General features: G+C 38.8%; 1 protein-coding gene across 1 annotated transcript in view; it reads right to left on the bottom strand.

The window, feature by feature from the left end:
* Nucleotides 1-2,510: 2,510 nt before the first annotated feature.
* The window catches only part of BCHE (butyrylcholinesterase), a 35,067-nt gene continuing 18,675 nt past the window's right edge, over nt 2,511-18,902 (bottom strand). The window contains exons 3-4 of the mRNA XM_075157442.1: nt 12,429-12,595; nt 2,511-5,024 (exon numbers count right to left, since the gene is read on the bottom strand). Of these exons, the coding sequence (XP_075013543.1) occupies nt 4,897-5,024; nt 12,429-12,595 (295 nt within the window). The 3' untranslated portion in view covers nt 2,511-4,896. The remainder of the gene's footprint in view (nt 5,025-12,428; nt 12,596-18,902) is intronic.

Here is an 18,902-nt window from a genome sequence, read left to right as displayed (position 1 = left end):
TCTTTTTTTTTTTTTTTTTTCCCCTTGGCGTTTGTAGGGTTTTTTTTTTTCCCCCTTGGGATTTATTGGTTTTTTTCCCCTTGAGTTTTTTTCTTTCCCCCCTTGTTTTCTTTTTTTTTTCTTGTTTTTTTTTTCTGCCCCCACCCTAGCGGGGGGGAAGGAAGGGAAGACCCCTTTGTGGACAGGCTGGCATTTGGCAGTGGCAGCGCAGGCTGCTCTTTACTAGCTGGACATGCTGCAGGTGTAAGTGAAGTATGGTGACGTTTATTATATTCCTCTAAATAGCTGCTGCTGATGTTGCAGAACTGGTGCTGAGCCAGTAGAAATGCATGAAGCGTAATCAAGCCTGAGAAAACAACGTTATGATGTTGACAGAGACAAATATATATCTCTCTACTGTTAATGTTACGTTCAGACTAATCTATGTGATATCTGCATATGACAATGGGCCAAATCACTGGCTGATGATCTGTTGTGATAGGAACATTAGAGAGGCCTACAGAGGTCATATTAAGCTTATACATCATGAAATATATATACATTTTTCTGCCACTTCCATCAGTTTTTCATGATCGAAGATAATTTTCTCTCCAACACTCTAATTAAAATAATAATAATAAAAAAGAACTTATATTCCTTATGTTGCAAAGATACCTTTCCAGCTATGAGGTGATAGAGATTTGCCTCCGCTCCTTGCTATTAAGAGATGCATATGAGTTGTCTATTCATGAAGATCTAAATTGGGCATGTATAGCTATGTGTTTATACAGCAGTAATCTCTGCTCTATAAATAGTCTGAGCCTCTAGTGACCAAAGAGGGCTGAAAAGCCAGGCTTCCAATTAAACAGAAATTTGGCTTTATCAGTATGATAAACCTAGAGTGATGGCCAGGGCTTAGGACAGCAAGACCTGAGCACCCGTCCCAAAAATCCAAGCTATGAGTGTAAAATCTGCAATTGGAAAGAAGCCTGGAAATCTTAGGGCGTTCTTAGTTCTGCTAGAGACAGCTTTTGGGGTCTGAGGGCCCCTGTTTAAAGCCAGAAAGCTTCAACCTTGGTTGGTCCAGCTATGCAGACCAGCCCTAGACCTAGACCAGGGTGCCCTAGACCAGGTACCCTGAACATCCCAACTTCTTCAGTTTTTGATAGTCCAGCAGTAGCACAGATAGGATTTCACTCAAATACTGCTTAACTTTACTGAAAGCTTATCTAACCCAAATTCCTTTAGAGAAAACATTTAAAATGCAAAAACTGGTGGTTTTAATTAAACAGTGTTTTGCTAGGAAATTTCTGATTTCAGTCCTCTTGTTGTGGTTTAACCCCAGTCGGCAATCAAGCCCCACCCAGCCGCTCGCTCACTCCCTGCAGTGGGATGGGGGAGAGAATCAGAAGAGTAAAAGTGAGAAAACTGGTGGGTTGAGATAAAGACAGTTTAAGAGGGAAAGCAAAAGCCGTGCACACAAACAAAACAAAACGAGGAATTCATTCACTACTTCCCATGGGCAGGCAGGTGTTCAGCCATCTCCAGGAAAGCAGGGCTCCATCACACAGAACGGTGACTTGGGAAGACAAAACGCCATCACTCCGAACATCCCCCCCTTCCTTCTTCTTCCCCCAGCTCTATGTGCTGAGCATGACGTCATATGGTATGCAACATCCCTTTGGTCAGTTGTCCCAGCTCTGTCCCATCCCAACTCCTTGTGCACCCCCAGCCTCCTCGCTGGTGGGGTGGGGTGAGGAGCGGAAAAGGCCTTGACTCTGTGCAAGCCCTGCTCAGCAGGAACGAAACATCCCTGTGTTATCAACACTGTTTTCAGCACAAATCCAAACCATAGCCCCGTACTAGCTACTAGGAAGAAAATTAACTCTACCCCAGCCAAAACCAGCACACCTCTTACGACTATCTCTAAAATATGTGTGAAATATCTGGAATTTAATCAGTGTGCTGTTAGCTTATAAACCTAATGACAACTGGTTTAATGCCAACATTTTTGTTGGCACTGCAGTTCATTTTATTATAACCTTTCAGCAACTCTGGGACTAAATTCAGAATTCTTGCTTCGAATATCAGGAATGCTAAGAAAGAATCAACACATTTTCTCTGGTTTCACAGAGAAACCTTGGTTGCTTGCCTCTTTTGAGCCAAAAGAAAACATTAATTAATAACATTACAACCTCAGTGAGGTCTGGGTGAGATATCCCTCTAATATGTAATCATCATTTTAAGCAATGACACAGTATCCTCAAAGAATTTCCAGTACAAGTTTGTTTGACCTTTAGTTTGGAACTACCCACAGTGGGGACTGGTCTTTTTTTCACTCTTCATTACCTTAGCCACTTACATCCAAGTACTTAAGGCTTTCCTATTTTTGCATAAGTGTGGGATATGAATATGTGACTACATGATATATTGATTTCATGTGAATGATAAATGGAGATATTATTTCCCAGCATATGAAAAAATACAAAGCTAGCAATGTATTCACACCAAGAAAATCAGTAAAACCACACTTCAAAAAGTGGTTTAACCTTTATTTTATTCTGCTTTTCTTTCCTCTTCCCTCCATCCTTGTTCCTTCTTAAGAACGTCACAGGCATGGTATGCATACTGTGGAAAGGATATTAGTCTTCAAATAGACATTATCCAGCCTAGCTCACAGCACATACAGACAAAGGACACCTTCTCAGCAAAATATTTTATAAACTGCTTTGCAACCTGCCCTTCCCAAAGGTTATTTATACATTTTGATTAGCTCAGATTTTTTTTCCCCATAGATTAGGCTGATTAGACAGACAGATAGTGAAATATAGCTAGAAGAGGATATCAAAAGAGACAAATGCTGCTTTTAAAGGTGCTTAGGTGTTGCTGGTGCTGCCAAGGCCCACTGTGGCAGATCAGCACCCAACACGTCTATGAAGCACACCACATAAATAAAATGGGGAGTGCCAGAACTGGCTCAATGATGGACAGAAAACTCATCCTTCCGTGTTTTTTTCAGTAGCTCATCAGTGGCATGAGGAATATCCAATAAATACCCAATACACTGTAGACTAACACAGCTCTCCATGCGACTATAAATAGCAGTAACTATGCTAATGTATGTAATTAGCTAATTACCTGTGGTATAAACATGAAGTGCTGCATAAAGAGAGCTTTTTAATCCCAGGTAATCTCAAATTTTAATCAACTTGATCAAAAATGACCAGGTTTCTTGATTACATAGGTTTGATTGTAGTCTTTGGAAATACTGTGCTAAAAGGTGGTTTTCCATAATTTAGTTGGGAAATAACTGTATTCTCTTAGAAATAACTGAAAAGATGATAAGCCATCATCTGTTGCAGAATTTGGCCTTTCTGCAAAAATAAATCCTTTCAGTGTAGAGATCCTGTGTGGTCAAACTGATTGCCAGAAAGAGAACACTCTCTGTTCATTATCTAGATCTCTTCAGCCTACTCAATTCAAGAAGGAATTTTGCAAGAGCTCGCAATCACTAGAACAGAAAATAGATGCACTGAAATGCTATTACATTTACAGAAAGCTTCAGGATAATTTATTTATGAGGTGAGTTGTTGCTTTTACATACTCCTTATGTTTATCAAATTTTTGGCATTTATTCTTCCCAGTTGGGCCAGTGAAAAGCAGCTAATTAAGGTGTTACTCAGGCATGCAACTTCCAATCCCGTCCAGAAACAGAGAAGTAAGAAGAAGAATTATCCAAGAGTTTTTTTAGAAGCTTCTAATGGATTCAGCTGGAGTAGGTAGAAAGGGATCCAGGAAACGCCTGCTTGCATGGCAACTGGAGCTCACTTGACCATGTCAAAGAGCTGGATCCTTCCCACCAAGGTCACAATGTCCCTTTGCAGTGATAACCTTCCCAGCCTTCCCCAAGAGGAGCAAGGGCTTTGCAGCCAGGTCCCGCTCTCCTGCTGGGAGCTGGCCAGCTGAGTAGGGCTTTCATGGCTGATTCCTGATGAACCTGTCGACATGCAGATGAATGCTCTTCTGCAGGTATAAAAACTTGTCCACCATGTTCCAGTAAACATGGGGCTGTCCCTCGGTTGGGAGGCAACTCGGTGGACAAAATATATCATAATTGGAGCTTACCTCCAGAGCAGAGACTTTTACCAGCTGAAGATAGTGGGTGCCTGAGCAGGGAAAGCTGCTAGTTCATTACTTTGTGAATCTGTAGGTCTTTACTCCTTGAAAAACGAGGATAGCAGAAGCAGAGGTGTCAGATTTTCTGGCTTATTTCACCATTGGACTTGCACACAGAGTGCCGATGATTTAGGCCTTCAATGCATAGTTTGAATATTCTCCTACTATGGCTTTGTCCTACAGATTTGGCCATAAAGAAGCAATGATTTGGGCTTTAATGGCAGTCTTAAAACTTTTTGGTCTAACAAGCAAATATCATTTGGTGTGTCCGGCAAAGTTGTTATCTCTTTATGTTTATGTCAATTAAATTATGTCTGAAGGAAGGTTTAAGTGCAGGGGCATTGCAGTTAAAGATCAAAACCGATTGTGTTTTGCATGGCAATACTGTAAAACACTGCTATTTCTATTAAAAAAAAATCCATTTTTCTATAACAGATTACATTGTTTCTTTGAAGTGTGAATTTAAGCAGCTAGTGTTTATAGTAATATGTACATCATTAATCTTCAGACTTTAATCTCTATAGTCCTATTTAACACCGTGAAGCTTCAAAGGGTACAGAAGCCTTATATTGTTTATTGAGATATGAGGTAAAATATAAATGAAAGATCTGGGGAATCAAAATTCTATCCATAACATTTTTTTTTAATCTGCATAACATATTTAATGCTAGATGATTAGAAAGCTACCTGTATATTTGCCTGATGAACAGTAATACGGACATACTGGAAAGGGTAAACATATTAATTAGAGCCTGCACATCTCTCCTTCTTGCTAGTGTAATCATTAAATTGATTTTTCCAGTCTGACATGTAATTGTTCCAGCGATGGAATCCTGCTTTCCACTCTCGTTCTGCTTCATCAATATTTCCTGTAAAACATGAAATGGGTTACATTAATCTAAATTTGGATCTCTTTATATGTTAATTGAAAAATAATTTTGATTATCAATGTCGTTTGCTCCAAATATATTATAGGATGGCCTTTTGCCTCTTTTCTTAAACCTGGAGTGACTGAAAATTCAGTGATTAACACTTTATCTTTACATCAGGAAGGAAGGACTGCAAAGATATCATTCTGGCACATTGGAGGATAATAAATATACTTATGTATGGGCTTATTGCTTTTGGATAATACTTCTGTCCATCGAATTTGTAATTTTAAAGCCACCTTTTTTTTTTTTAAATCCTCAAAATATGACTTTGGTTCAGTATACTCTACAGTGAAACCTACATACCCCAAAGACTATGTTATGCAAACTGAGATAGGTGCTTGTAAATATACAGTGAAATCACAGCTTTGTTCAAGGCAACAACAGTATTGCCATTAGTTTCAAAGGATTTCAACAGATGTCCAGGATTTCACCCTACTGTGGAATAAATCTGCAAGTTTAATGCATAAGGGGCACAAGAGAAGGATACTGTGAAATGTGCACTATGTCAACATGAAACCATCTTCTCTTTTCTTTTTCATTCTAGCCTATAAAGCATTTTCCGACTAATCCTGTATCCTAAGGCAATATTTATTGCTAAATTTGTTATAGGCATCAGAGCAGAGGGTGAGGATGAGAAGAGTAATAAAAATATATCATTTTACAAGGTTCCCAGAGTATTTTATGGATAGGGATCACTTCCTCCAGTCCCAAAAGGTAATTAACGTTAGGGAGAAATTCAGTAACCTTGCAGGAACTACCCATGCAACAACTAAAGGAAAGATAATGTTTGTAGGCTGTATCGCATACTGTTATTATTTTGGATCGGTTGTAGCGATCTAGTAGAAACTAGTTATGATCTATGAATGCCTTTATTCATTCTGGACCTAATTATCTCAGTGTCCTATATTGACATAGCTTGCTTCCAAAAAAATTTGGTAATTGTGTTCATGAGATAACAGTTCCATGGTTTCTTTATGCTCTTTTGACTTTATGTTCCTCTGCTGCAGTAGAGCATAGGCCCTTTCTCCCTCCATAAAAACACCCTTTTCCCCTTTTTTATGATCTGCTAGCCCTGCAAGTTGAGCTGGTTATGTAAAAATGAAATACTTTTGTGATTTACACATTAGTAGAGAAAATATTCTGGAAAGAGAGTTAACAGATTCAGAGATTTAGTTTGGAGCAGCATCCAGTAATTTGGTTGCTTATCTGCAGTTTAACTTAACATTTCCAAACCTTTTTGGTCTGGAAATCCAGATGGCAATTTAATGAGACTTTGAAATGAGATTTACATTACTTCTTTATTTCAGTGAGACCAAAAATAAAACCAAGGTACTCTTTCTTGGGAGGTCTGTACTTCTGCTTTGTAGTCAAAAGGGAAATTGTGAACAACAAATATAGGACAAATATTAAAAAAATTAACTACACTCCTCTCCCTCAGTTCAAAGATGTAAATAAGCTTGGTTACATCAGAGACCAAAGACAAGTTCAGATCATTTTTAAAATTTTTCTTTAGGCCACAGTTGTCATTAACTCAAAGAGAATTTGTAAATGCTGATAACAATAAAACCACATTTTGATTACTAAGCTATGCAGATATGACTTACAGAACTATGGGGGGGTGTCCTAGTTTCAGCTGGGATAGGGTTAAATTTCTTCCTAGTGCTGTGTTTTGGATTTAGTACGAGGAGAATGTTGATAACACAGAGATGTTTTCAGTTGTTGCTAAGTGCCCTCCTAGTTCAAGGACAGCTCCCGTGCCTACTGACTGAGCTAGGTACACAAGATGGGAGGGAACATAATCAGGACAGCCAGCCCAGCTGGCCAATGGGGTATTCCATACCATGTGACGTCATGCTCAGTATATGAACGGTAGGCGTGATCGAGGAAGTGCCGATCGCTACTTGGTTATCGGTCAGTGCGGGTGGTGAGCAATTGCATTGTGCATCACTCATTTTGTATATTCTATCATTATTTATTATCATTATTCTCCCTTTTCTGTTCTATTAAACTGTCTTTATCTCAACCAACGAGTTTTTCTCACTCTTACCCTTCCGATTCTCTCCCCGTCCCACTGGGGGGGCGGGGGGAGTGAGTGAGCGGCTGCGTGGTATTTGGCTGCCTGTCAGGTTAAACCACGACAGGGGGGAAGACATGCAGAACATTTTCCTGACTCTAAGAACTCGTCTTTGCACATTTCTTAATTTAAAGGTGTAGCCAGGGTCTCAGGTAAAGCCAAATTTTCCACATATGTCAAATGGTTTGGTAATTTAGCGTATGAACCAGTACTAGTATTATTTGGAGAAAAATGCCTCAACCATATTTCTTGTCTTATTCTTGATTATGGGTATCCAGTTTTATTTATCCAGGCAAAGCTCCCACTTATAAATTAAAAAAACTCTGTTCCTTTTTCAATTATTCAGGTTTAGATGTGTTTGAAGTCTGCCCAAAGACTTTAGAAACTGGAATACCTCTACCATATACACATCTTCAATTAAAAGTCACTGTTCTAGAGTATAAATTATGAGGCATTTCAGTGCTTCTCAAAGATCACAGTGAAGAAGTGAGTCAGCTAGAGAAAGCAGACAATGCGAAATTTCAGAGTAGCCACCATTATGAATCTAAAAGACAAAAGGGGGAAGGAAAACACTGAAATAAGAACTTGGATTCCCATTTGTTTGCTTTTTTCAGTGATAAGATCCAAATTGAAGTCACAAGTCAATGCATCCCATTATCACCAACATCATCAATCTCTTCGAAGCAACCACCCATGACTTAGATGAGCTGACAGCTAGAAGGCAAAAAAAAATAAAAGGGGGGGGGGGGGGGGCAAAAAAAAAAAAGATTGGAGAATTCGGCTTGACCGATAATTACAGCTCAGAGCCCTGGGTTACTACAATGCGCTGCAGTACTACGGAAGTCAGCTAATAACACACTGAGGTTATTTTTCTATATGCAGTTAGTTAGGCAATCCCAAATTCTATGGTAATACCAATTAGCCTAATGTAAAGCCCAGTGAGGTTTACAAGGAGAAAAGGGGAGGTTTCAGTAGGCAGTGAATCATACCTCAGTGCTCAGAAAGGTCCCAGTTTAACAGACCAAAAAAAGGAAAGGTTTTTTTGATTCTTCAGCAGTGTCAGTGCAGACAGCTGGCATTTCTTTTCTTTCCACACAGGCATACACCCCTTACTTTAATGACATTATAGCAAAGTTAAATTTATCTCCATACCATCATTTGTTGAACTGTTAGATGTGCCAATAAAGTGCTAATCTTAAATGTATTTTTGTGGTATTAACATTAAGATTGAGACAAAGGCCATATAACTGTTATGATATAGTATAATTAATAAGGGATGACAAGTTAGAATTAATTTTCTGTCCTCAGCAGCTCATAAATGCGGGTACCTGCAAACCTCTTGATTCATTAGTATGATAAATGCTACGAGTTTATCTATGCTGTAGATTCTCATGGTGATAGTTTCTACACAAATGTTCAGAAAAGAGAAAAGAAATAGTATCTATACTTCAGTATCTTTTCAATGTTCTTTAATCGCACAGCCTGAATAGCAATGCTTTTTTAACCACAACAGTATATTTGTTTTCATGTGTATTTTTAAGGACTTCAGATTTTTCATTTTTTTTTAATTTATTTTCTTCTTCCAAACGCCAATAGAGCTCTCTGGGAGATGAAATATTGTAAGGGCTGTTATGTCTCCTATGAGCTGGGATGCAAGGTACTGAACTTAGAAAGAAATCAGATTGTCAAGGTACATAGCTTATTGCCCATAGGTGCACCGAGTACAATCTTACTTCATCGGTAGGTGCAGTAGTATTGGTGAGGTTACTTTTGACTATTTCACATTTCTGCATGCATAATGAGTGCAACATCTAGCTCTATGGAAATTGAAAACTAATTCTAATGGTGAATTTTCTAATTAGTCCCATTTTTAATATTCTTACTACCCTGAGTATTTAGCTCTATAGAATCCAGATACGATTTGGAGGGTCGTAGCAAATACAATTATTTTGGTTATTCACTGGTCAAGAGGTTGAACTTTTCTCTGTCTCCACATTCAAAATCTTTTTAGGGTTGTTTTAAAACATAATGTATTTATATTAGCTACTTTGATGTTTGATTTCTCTATAGATGATATACGATGAAGTAATATCAAATAAAATAGAAAAATATATATTAGGCACACTAAAATAGTAATGGAACACAAATGGAAAGCTTGGCTGCCTGCAGCTTTCTATAATCAAGAGGAAACGGGCATATATAAATAGTTAGGGCTCTAGATGCATTAAAGATTGTGTTAAGGAGGTAGAGTCTAACATAGATGCTTTTATAATTAACATATGATTGCTCTAAAAGCTACTTAAGAGTCACTTACTGTTTACTGTCCCTCTGGTGTGTTTCTCTTGGAAGCAGTCATCAGAAAAAGTTCTGGTGATTGTCCCAGTGCTCACACTCTTGAATGAAATATTAAATGCCGAATGCTCCCAGCTTGTCTTAGGGTGAGTGGGAACGGGGAGGGTGGTTTTGTTGCCTTTGCAATAGGGTTGAAATCGGTGTAGAAATGGTGTCTAGTTGGAATTGAGAGCCCATGTAAGGCATGTCTAGGTCCAGTTTACCTGGCTACCTTGATTATTATCAAGCACAAAACTACATGTTTTGACTCATGTCTTCAGTTATATTTTTATATCTTGAAATTGAAAGGGAAGACATTGAGAAATATTCCCAAATCATACAAACTACTCTAGAGATATAAAGGCCAGTATTTTATATGTGGCTGTTATTGTTGTGTTAGTGTGTGAGGCTTATTTTGTTTCCTATTAGTTTTCTCAATCCATAACCATGACAATTTTTTTGGAAAGTATCTGATTTGATTGCTTGAGGAAAATGGAAAATATCTAACGATAAAGATGGCAGGGACTAAATATTTTCCTCTCTCATATATTTAACTGCCTCAAGGAACCTGTCTTACCCAGCCTGTCGTGGGAACAGGCTTGCTCAGATGCTGAACACATTTGGAGCTGTCCATTACATGCCGAGAAGACCTCAAGGGAGTAGCAAGGCTTGTGCCAGGAGTGGATCAGTAACTAAACAAGTGGTTCATTACCAAGCACATCCATGTCAAATTCTGACCCTTGGGACAATGAGAAATCCCCTTGCAATTTCTACAAAATAAGTCGATTTGATTGTCCTCTTCAGGTTCTAACTGATGTAATTCCACTTTGTCTGTCTGAACCCTACTTGAACTATAACTTGCAATAATGATAACACAAAATTTCTTTACTTCTTGTTCTGTGTCATCTTATATCATATCATATTAAAGCAACCTTATTTTTCTAAGAATATTTCAATGGAAGAAGTAATGGAAAAGATAAACCCTCAGAAAATGAGGAAATGCATGTATTTATGACATGCACTGTCCTTTGGGCATAAAAGGAGATAGGAAATGCAAAACAATATTTCAGTGAAGAGAATTATTACAATATAAAGTATTATATCATGTTTGTAAGCAGAATCTCAAAGATTTCTTTGTCAGATTTGTATAAGATTGTATAGGGAACAAATATAAAAAAATAGTATTTCTGTTACAGTATTTCAAGGATTGATAGATGTAGATACATGACAAAGGAGCACTACTTCTTGACAATATTCTTGTCTCATTTCTATGTTAGGATCCAGGCACAATTCCTTTTGCTAAGAATATGCTCAGGAATTTCTTTTAATTAAATTATGTAAATTTGTGTTGTAGATTACTGAATATGGCAAAATGATGTATTTACATCTCCTGGCAGATCCAGAGCGTTGCTTCATCATTCCTCACACCATAGGACCATGCAAAGCAACTCTGCTGTCCTGCCAAGATGTGTTGAACTATGTCTGGTGATGTGCTCTCTTCTGCTCCGCCACAGAGCATTTGGTTATGCACAGTCCATTTGTAAGATGCACAGTACTCAATAGAGGTTCACAGCCAGGTTAAAGAAATGTATAAAATAGTTCAGTTCTCCTGGCTCAGCATAAAGGGCTTGTCAGAATTTGAGAAAACTCCCTCAAATCAATCCATAATTTGGTATACTGTAATTTTAAAATCACAGAGTATGCTTTATAAATTATTCATTTTTACCTACTGATTTTGCTTCTCTTGATTTAATTGAAAAGCATCTATTGAATTGAGAGGATATAAAAGTTGAGCCATAATACAGTTATAGGCTCAAATGAGGAAGGAATAAATTATTTCAGAAAGAATCATTTGTGCGCCATGAAAGTTTACATATTTTTAAGACTAACATTCAAACTGAAACTCACAGAAAGCTTGTAAATCACTTATTAACATTCAAAAACTGTATCTTATTTTTGAAATGAGAATTTCTTCCCCGCCCCCCCAGTCAAACTGCAGAATGCAGTTCCAGAGCTGTAAAATCACTTTATAAAATCAATTACTTTCGAAGTCCAGAAGCACAGAGGCTTGTTACGTTTGGTGGGCTTTGCAAAAACAGTGGCACCAGCTTCTAAAGAAAATCTGAGTCCTTTGTGTTCAACTAAGCTTAAAGTTTCAAATAGCCTGTTATATTTTTCTGGGTAGTGAAAGTTCATAAATACACAGTATACACAGTCAGGCACAAATCAATTCTATTTTGCATAGGCAAATTCTGAAGTTTCTTGGTTGTCATCAATGACTGCCACTCTAGAAATAAACCATAAGGCTCTCTCCCATGAGATGTACAACAGAATCTCCTTTTGGCAGCAGCAATACACGTTATATCCTTTCTGGATTAGCTGCATAATAATATAACCCCATAAATAATAGATAACATAATCCCAATATAACACCTCACAATGTACCTTAGATACATGAAGTTTATACAGAACACCTAAAGCCTCCAGAAATCCCAGTGCAAGCTCCCACTTCAGCAATGTCTTTCCTGCTCTCTCCAGTGCCCCAGGAACCCAGGTCCAGGCAGTGCTGACCCTTGCAGTGGGTAGCTTGAGAACAGAGATTTGCAGCACTCTAAAACGTCTCACAGCATGGTTGCATCTGAGTTTTGGGGCACAGAAGCTCCACACCCCACAAGTCCTGGGCCATGGCCCATCCCCAGGTCTTGTCCTAGTGCCTAATAGGGTGCTACAGGGTGGTGAGCCCACGGCCAGAAGCACAGGGCACATTGCAAGGTACATCCCCACCACATGGACAGTTTTGTCCAACATCTGAACATCTCATGGAAATTCAATTACAAATAGGAATGTAAAGATTTAAACTGAAGTGTCACATTAATAACAAGCAAATGATCCTTGTATAAAAGTTTAAATAAAAGCACCTATAAAAGCATTTTTACCTGTCATTTCCAGGACTTTGGGGAAAAAAAATTTCCAAAATCGACACTGCTGAGCACGTAATTTTGTCAGTACCTCTGAAATGTTGGTATTTAACGTCAAATACTTTTGTTCAGTACTGGTGAAGACTGGCCATCTTGTTCCATTAATCAGGGTCCCATTTGGTGTTCTAAATGAGAAAAGAAACATTTCATTTGGAATGAGGAATTACCTCAGCACATCAATAAAGTATTATTTATTTTTTATTTAACAGTTATTTCAGCTTAAGTATGTTAGTTTGGAATTATTGAAGTATATTTTTGTAAGTAACAGGGGGAATAAAAGAAGGTAAATATGATTTAACTTCATTAAAAAAAAAAAATTTATATTCACCTTTTGGGGTGTCCTGGGTTCACCTAAGGGGAAAAAAGTTAATAAACAACCATACGCAAAATACACTTGTTGAATTTGGAGATTCTCACAGAAGCTGTAAATTATTATGGGTAGCTTAAGAAGAAACAACTGGTTTGGGAGGTTGAGTGGTTTATATTTTCGTTTGAACATTGCTGGCCTCTTCAGATAGACAAATAGATTGGACTAAATAGCTCAGATAAAAATACAAGTAAAGGTACAAATAATGTCTAAACTTCAGATGAGAGCTATAGTGGGAGAGAAAAGAATTATTCCTCATTAAGAAGGAACAGTTTCTCCTTGAAGTGTGCTGAGCCCCATCAGCGGAGTGCCAAACATGAGCAATCTCAAATCTTTTAGAAACTGGGAAGAGGTACAGAGCACTTGGCCTTTTTATAAACCAGGCTCTGCAAGTTAAAGGATCACAGCTGTTAGTATTAAAATAGTTGTGATAAATATTTATACTACAACAGAATTCATAAGGTTCTAGGGACAGACATCCAGTTTTTCCCTCCAAAAAGGACAATATGTAGTATCTATATGACTAGACAAAAAAATAATTGGTTTCAGTGTGTAGAAAAAGAACAAAATGGGGAGCCTTGCATAGAGAACAAATGAGGCAGAATATGATTTTCAGAAAAAGAAGATGATTTGTGACAGTTTAAAGTATAAATCTATGTTAGCTCAGAAAAGGTTAAGAATACAAATTAAACATCTTATTGCAGTGCAAGCAGAAGGACAATTTTTCTTTTCCAGAAGGTGATATCAAGGAATCTGGGGTTTAGGGCAGAACAACAGTATTTGATGATTCTTGGTGGGATAAATTAAGAACGTTATTAGCTAAGTTAATTTGGTTATCTCTACTTTACTTTTCACCAGGACTCTTCCCAGAAGGCAGCGGTCAGAGAGGAGTCCCGACTGTGTGGAGCCCACTTGAGTTCTGCTTGCCAAGAGTGGGAACAAGGTACCGGGTGTAGGTGGGAGCAGTCAAAGCACAAGATTCAGCTGCTGAAATAATATCGATACCTCTTAGTTCATTCAGAATGAATCAAGTTTTCAGCCCATGTTTTTGTGTTCTGCTTTACTCTGGAGCCTTCAGCACCAGGCATTGGCCGCTTACGGAAGCGTGATGTTAAAGAAAGAGATTCAGCATGTCATTTCCTGAATTGCTCACTTCTTTACTAATTTTTCTTTACTAATTCAGCTCTGATTAACCTATGGCACCCTTTTTAACCGCACATTTATTTGTGGCTTATGAGAATGATGACTTAAGCAGAGCTGACTTGCACTTCAGTTCAAGATCAGAACGCTAATGGTGCTGTCAGTATTCATTTAACAGCTTTTATGCTATGCAATAAATCATGACATTCGACGTTATAATTTACAGGTGGGGGGGATTACACAATGGCTACAGATGTATTTTACTAAAAATGATTGAAAGAACTGTGAGAAGAACACAGCATTTTGAAATACGTGAACCCGCTGATTATGACATTCTCTCTGCATTTCTAGGAAGCTTACTGTTCAAAGAAATGTCCAGTAATTTCCTTCTTAGCTCCATTATTGAAAATTTCCCAAGTTAAAAAGTAGCTCCCAGTTACAGCAAAACAGAGATCACAGAGGTATAATTTTTAACTAGTAAAGAACAAGTTATGATTATAACCTTGTTGTTCTATCACAATTACTGATCATTCCTTCTTGCTAATAACATCATGATGAGAATTGCAGTGCCCAGAATAAGCTGTAAAATTCCCTGTTCTTTGCACCAAACTCAAAGTTCATTAATATTCATGTAGAAAATTAAAAATACTGTGAGAATATTCTTACTGAACAGAAAGGAATAGAATACACTGCACAACCTTGTCTCTGTCCATCTATGGATGGACAATCTTTGCTGATACATTACAGGAACTTGCTTCTACTGAAACAAAGCTCAAAATTTCCATGGAAACCTCCATCCTATCATCTTTATCAATTCTTCAAACCTCCGCTCTTTCATCTTCTGGTACGACTCAGTCATCTCTTCTTCAGTACGTTCCAGGTTTGCCCACCTCAGTGTTGTCAATGGGGCCTGAAATTGTGTCCTGAAAGGGCTTGGGCCACACATCTTCAGGATGGCCCTCTATCTTGTGTATCTACCTTGTCAAATGCTAATCCCTTTCTTAGACCTCTGTCCGTACCTGCAAGCTCTAGTCAGGGAAGACCTTAATTTTGTTTGGAGAAAATGGGAGCTGCTTCACTGAATATTTTAGAAAGAAACTAGCTCGTTTTCTGCGCACTTTTAATGTTTGCAGGAGCAAGTCTTATGGCAATTAAGAAATACAATTATTTGAATTGCTCCCAGAGAAGAAATGTAGGAGAGGAAAAAAAAAAAGAAACCCACAAAAAAATAAAGCACCTGTGCTCAAACTTTGGTGTAAACAGAATTTTTTTCATTATTTCAGCTTTTTTTTTCTTTGCATATGCCCTGAAGTTATAGGCTGAACTCTCTCTACTTCTCTGATAGTGGTACAGCAGCTCATTCATAGTTAATTATTTCGTTAAAATAGGTCTTTAAGGCAGCCAAACTTATTTTCTCATTAACTTGAAAAACAGAGTAGCTTTTTGAGCTCAGCCTCCAGTAAAGCTGCCCTCATGTTCTACCTTTATACATATATGTGCTCTCAGTGAAGTTCACAACCTTTTTTAATCTTGTGCTCAGTGGAAGTTGCTTGGTGTTACTCGCTGTTACTAAGATCAGATTCTTCCCCTTTTGGGCATTGTGTGTCCATAACTGTCAATAAGATTTAATTCTCAAGACTCATTTATAGTAAATATGCTAGATTTGATATAGGAATGAAGAGGGTTTTAGAGGGGCTTATTCACTGATAGTTTCTGTATTTTTAATGTTCATCTTCAACAACTTTAGAAGAAGAAAGTTAATTTGGTTCAGATGGAAAATGCAACAACTTGAACACAGCTCTGTTAATCATAACAAACATACATACATTACCATTCTCATTAATAGGATCAATATAGCCTGAAATACAATACTAGCTCACTGCATATTTATTAATTCTTACATAGCATTACTTTTACAGATGGTTTATCAAACACATAAACACAAAAATTTAATTCCTCAACTAACTTTTTTTTTCTTTGGTAAGCATTCATATATGAGGTACCTGTAAAATATGTACTTTATTTTTGTGAGTGAGCTCTGAATACTTTTCACTCTGCTGTGGTATCACCATTTAATAGAGAGGTTCTTTTGTAATGTTAAGTTATATTTTTATATAGTCCACAAAGAAAAGATTTCTCCCATAAGTCTCTTGAAAATGGTTTTAGGCATCATTTACCTTCCTAATGAGTGTTGTAAACACTAACTGTACCACATGCTAGCTTAGATTGTCCCAAGCTTTCACCGAATTCCTATTTAGCTGCTCTATTTGTAAATGGATCAGGTTAACATGTTGTGTGTTTCTCGAGAGGAAAAAAAAAAACAAAACTCACAGCATTTTAGCTGTCTAACACAGATTAATTATATCAACCCAAACTCACTAAGAGATTCACAGGCTGAAACGCAGTTTTACCCCCATCCCCAGCAGCCCCTTCCTCCAGACAATCTCCCTAGAAGACCCCAGACAGACAAATAGTTGTTCTGCCTGGCTGAAGCTGTTCATAGAGATATTGCTCCCTGAGAGGAAGCATACAGTAATTTCACCTGAGCAGTGTGTTATTGCTCTTAATTGTCTCTTCAGTTGCAGCTGGCTTCCCTCTAACCCTCTCCGAGAAGAGCTCAGCAAGCTCGTTTGCCTACAGTTCACCCTGCAGAGGATTTTCCATTCCTCCCCGCCGAGCAGAGCGGTGGGAAGGTGGCCTCTCCGTGCACAGCAGCCTCCCTCCTGCTCTCATCAGGGTAGCAGCAACCCCACCGGTCACAGACACTTAGAGAGGCCATTTCTTCCTCGGTGCCTTCTGCAGGTTATCACCAGACTGGCATTCTGCTGGCATGTGTCTCGTTAGCTGAACAGGTTGCCCACTGAGATTAATGAAAAGTTATGATAATGCCGCTGCACCCTCTGCTTCCCCTGTGCAGTACGAATAGAAATCAAATGGAGACCTCTTCCTCCTAGGTGCGACTTTATTGACCTCACCAGGGTTGTAACCGCTGATGCTCATTTTCAATTTGGCCCCCTTTGCTTTTAAGCAGCTTTTTTAAAGGGTAGGAGAGAGTAAATGTGAATCATTTTTATTAGCTTTCATGATTCCTTGTAGCTATCAGGCAGTACTGGCAATCAGCTGTTTTTCATGGGATGGCATCTGACAGTGTGTTACCATGGGCACAAGATAACAGGGAGGGGGAACGGCCTTGGAGCGAATGCAACAGCAGCAATAACCCCGTCTCTTGCACATTTTCTATAGTTGCATTACAAAGCCTTTAAGAATTATGGAAATAGTCAGCTCGGCATCAAATAAGCAGCACACTGTAAATGTTTCACCCCAGGGGTAGCTCTGGGAACGAGGGAGGGTTCTGCACATGTCTGTACCGCAATCAAAAGGAGCTGCGGAAGCTCGCGCTGTTGTACCCAAGGTGGCTTCAGAGCAGCCACGCGAAGGCTACCAGCAGCGCAGCGTGGTTCCCACCCCTGCACATACTCGTGCAGCACCCCAGTACAGGTATAAAACCTGATAGGAGTGAATGTAATTAATAATGTCTTTTGTGCTTGTAGAAATACATAATGAACGGCTTTTTCTGTAGCATTGTAAATTTTGGTTGTGTTGTCTCCTATATACATTTTCCGGCAGGTGAAAGGGAGTAAGATAGCACAGGGCAGAGAAATCCAGGGTTCAGGCAAAATGAACAAAAAAATGAGAAGACATCAACCGGGCTATGGTATCAACAATTGATCTTGATGAGGAAGGGGTTGGAAGCAGAGTTATGTGGTTTACAACAGAAGCCAAGATGCCAAACTGACAACTGGTACCACAGTTAAGCTGTCACTGCAGCACAAGTAAACATACCTGCTTGCTTTAATGAAGCTACAGGCAGATTAAAAAAAATGATAGGATGGTAAAGGTTCCTGGATAACATCATCATGTGATGGGTCCCCATCAAAGGTCTGGCCTCCAACTCCTCGCTCCTCCGAGGGATGGGCTATGCCAGCTGTTTGTCCTTCTTTCTGCAGCATGGCCAAAGCCTGAGTCCCTCTTGCTGATGCCTCAATCAACGAGCGATCCCGTTGACTTCAGAGGAGTCACAACGGGGATATCATACGCTTTGAGGAAACACCACAAGATTTGTATCTTAAAAATTTGTCTCAGTTTTACAATTGCTTTATTAGTGGTTGTGTCGTCTAGAACACTTCCATTAATCATGCTGGCATTATAACGTACCCAATCAAAATATTGTTATTTTTCTAGTCCAAAAGGATGAACTTTTTTTTTCTGCTCCCCAGCCTGGAAGAAAACATTTTGTTGTTTTCCTTCTTTTCCACTTGGACAGAAGGGCACTCGTAATTAGCAGGAGATCTGACGAGGAGCCCCAGGCTGCTGCCTCAGCCCTCCAGAGCACCGCTCGCTGCAGAGGGGTGGGAAGGGTTTGCTGCATTAGTCAGGCAAACATATCCAGATGTCTCACATAATTTCTAAAGGCCATGATGCATGATATTTATACCTATGTTAATTTTCTCGTTGCAACACAACAACTGCCAGGTTAATATCAATTTTGGGCAGTGGCATGGTCCCCAGGGGGACGATGGTGTAACAACAGCGCATGTTTGTGTAAGGCTTTGCTTGGATGGTACGACTGGGAGCTTAACAGATACTTTCCAACCCAGTCCTATTAAAAAGAAGAGCAGATTTTGCTGTTAACTACTGATTGAATCTTTTCAACCCCTCAAACAATTTGGCTTAATGCCGGTTTCTTCATACCAGGCTATTAGTTTCAGATGACTCACTGTTAAGTAGACACCGGAGAGGGCTGTGAGGTTGAAGACTCAAAGTCCTTAACCTGAGGAGCAGTCCTAGCTATTGGAACAAAGAAAATGAACCTGTTCTGGAAACTTTCCTCAGAAAGGTTAGCAAGGGAAAGGATGAAGAAATAT

The sequence above is a fragment of the Calonectris borealis genome, chromosome 9 (assembly GCF_964195595.1).
Source record: "Calonectris borealis chromosome 9, bCalBor7.hap1.2, whole genome shotgun sequence".
Lineage (NCBI taxonomy): Eukaryota > Metazoa > Chordata > Aves > Procellariiformes > Procellariidae > Calonectris > Calonectris borealis.
The sequence above is the reverse complement of the archived record's forward strand: the minus strand, read 5'-3'. Positions and strand labels throughout refer to the sequence as shown.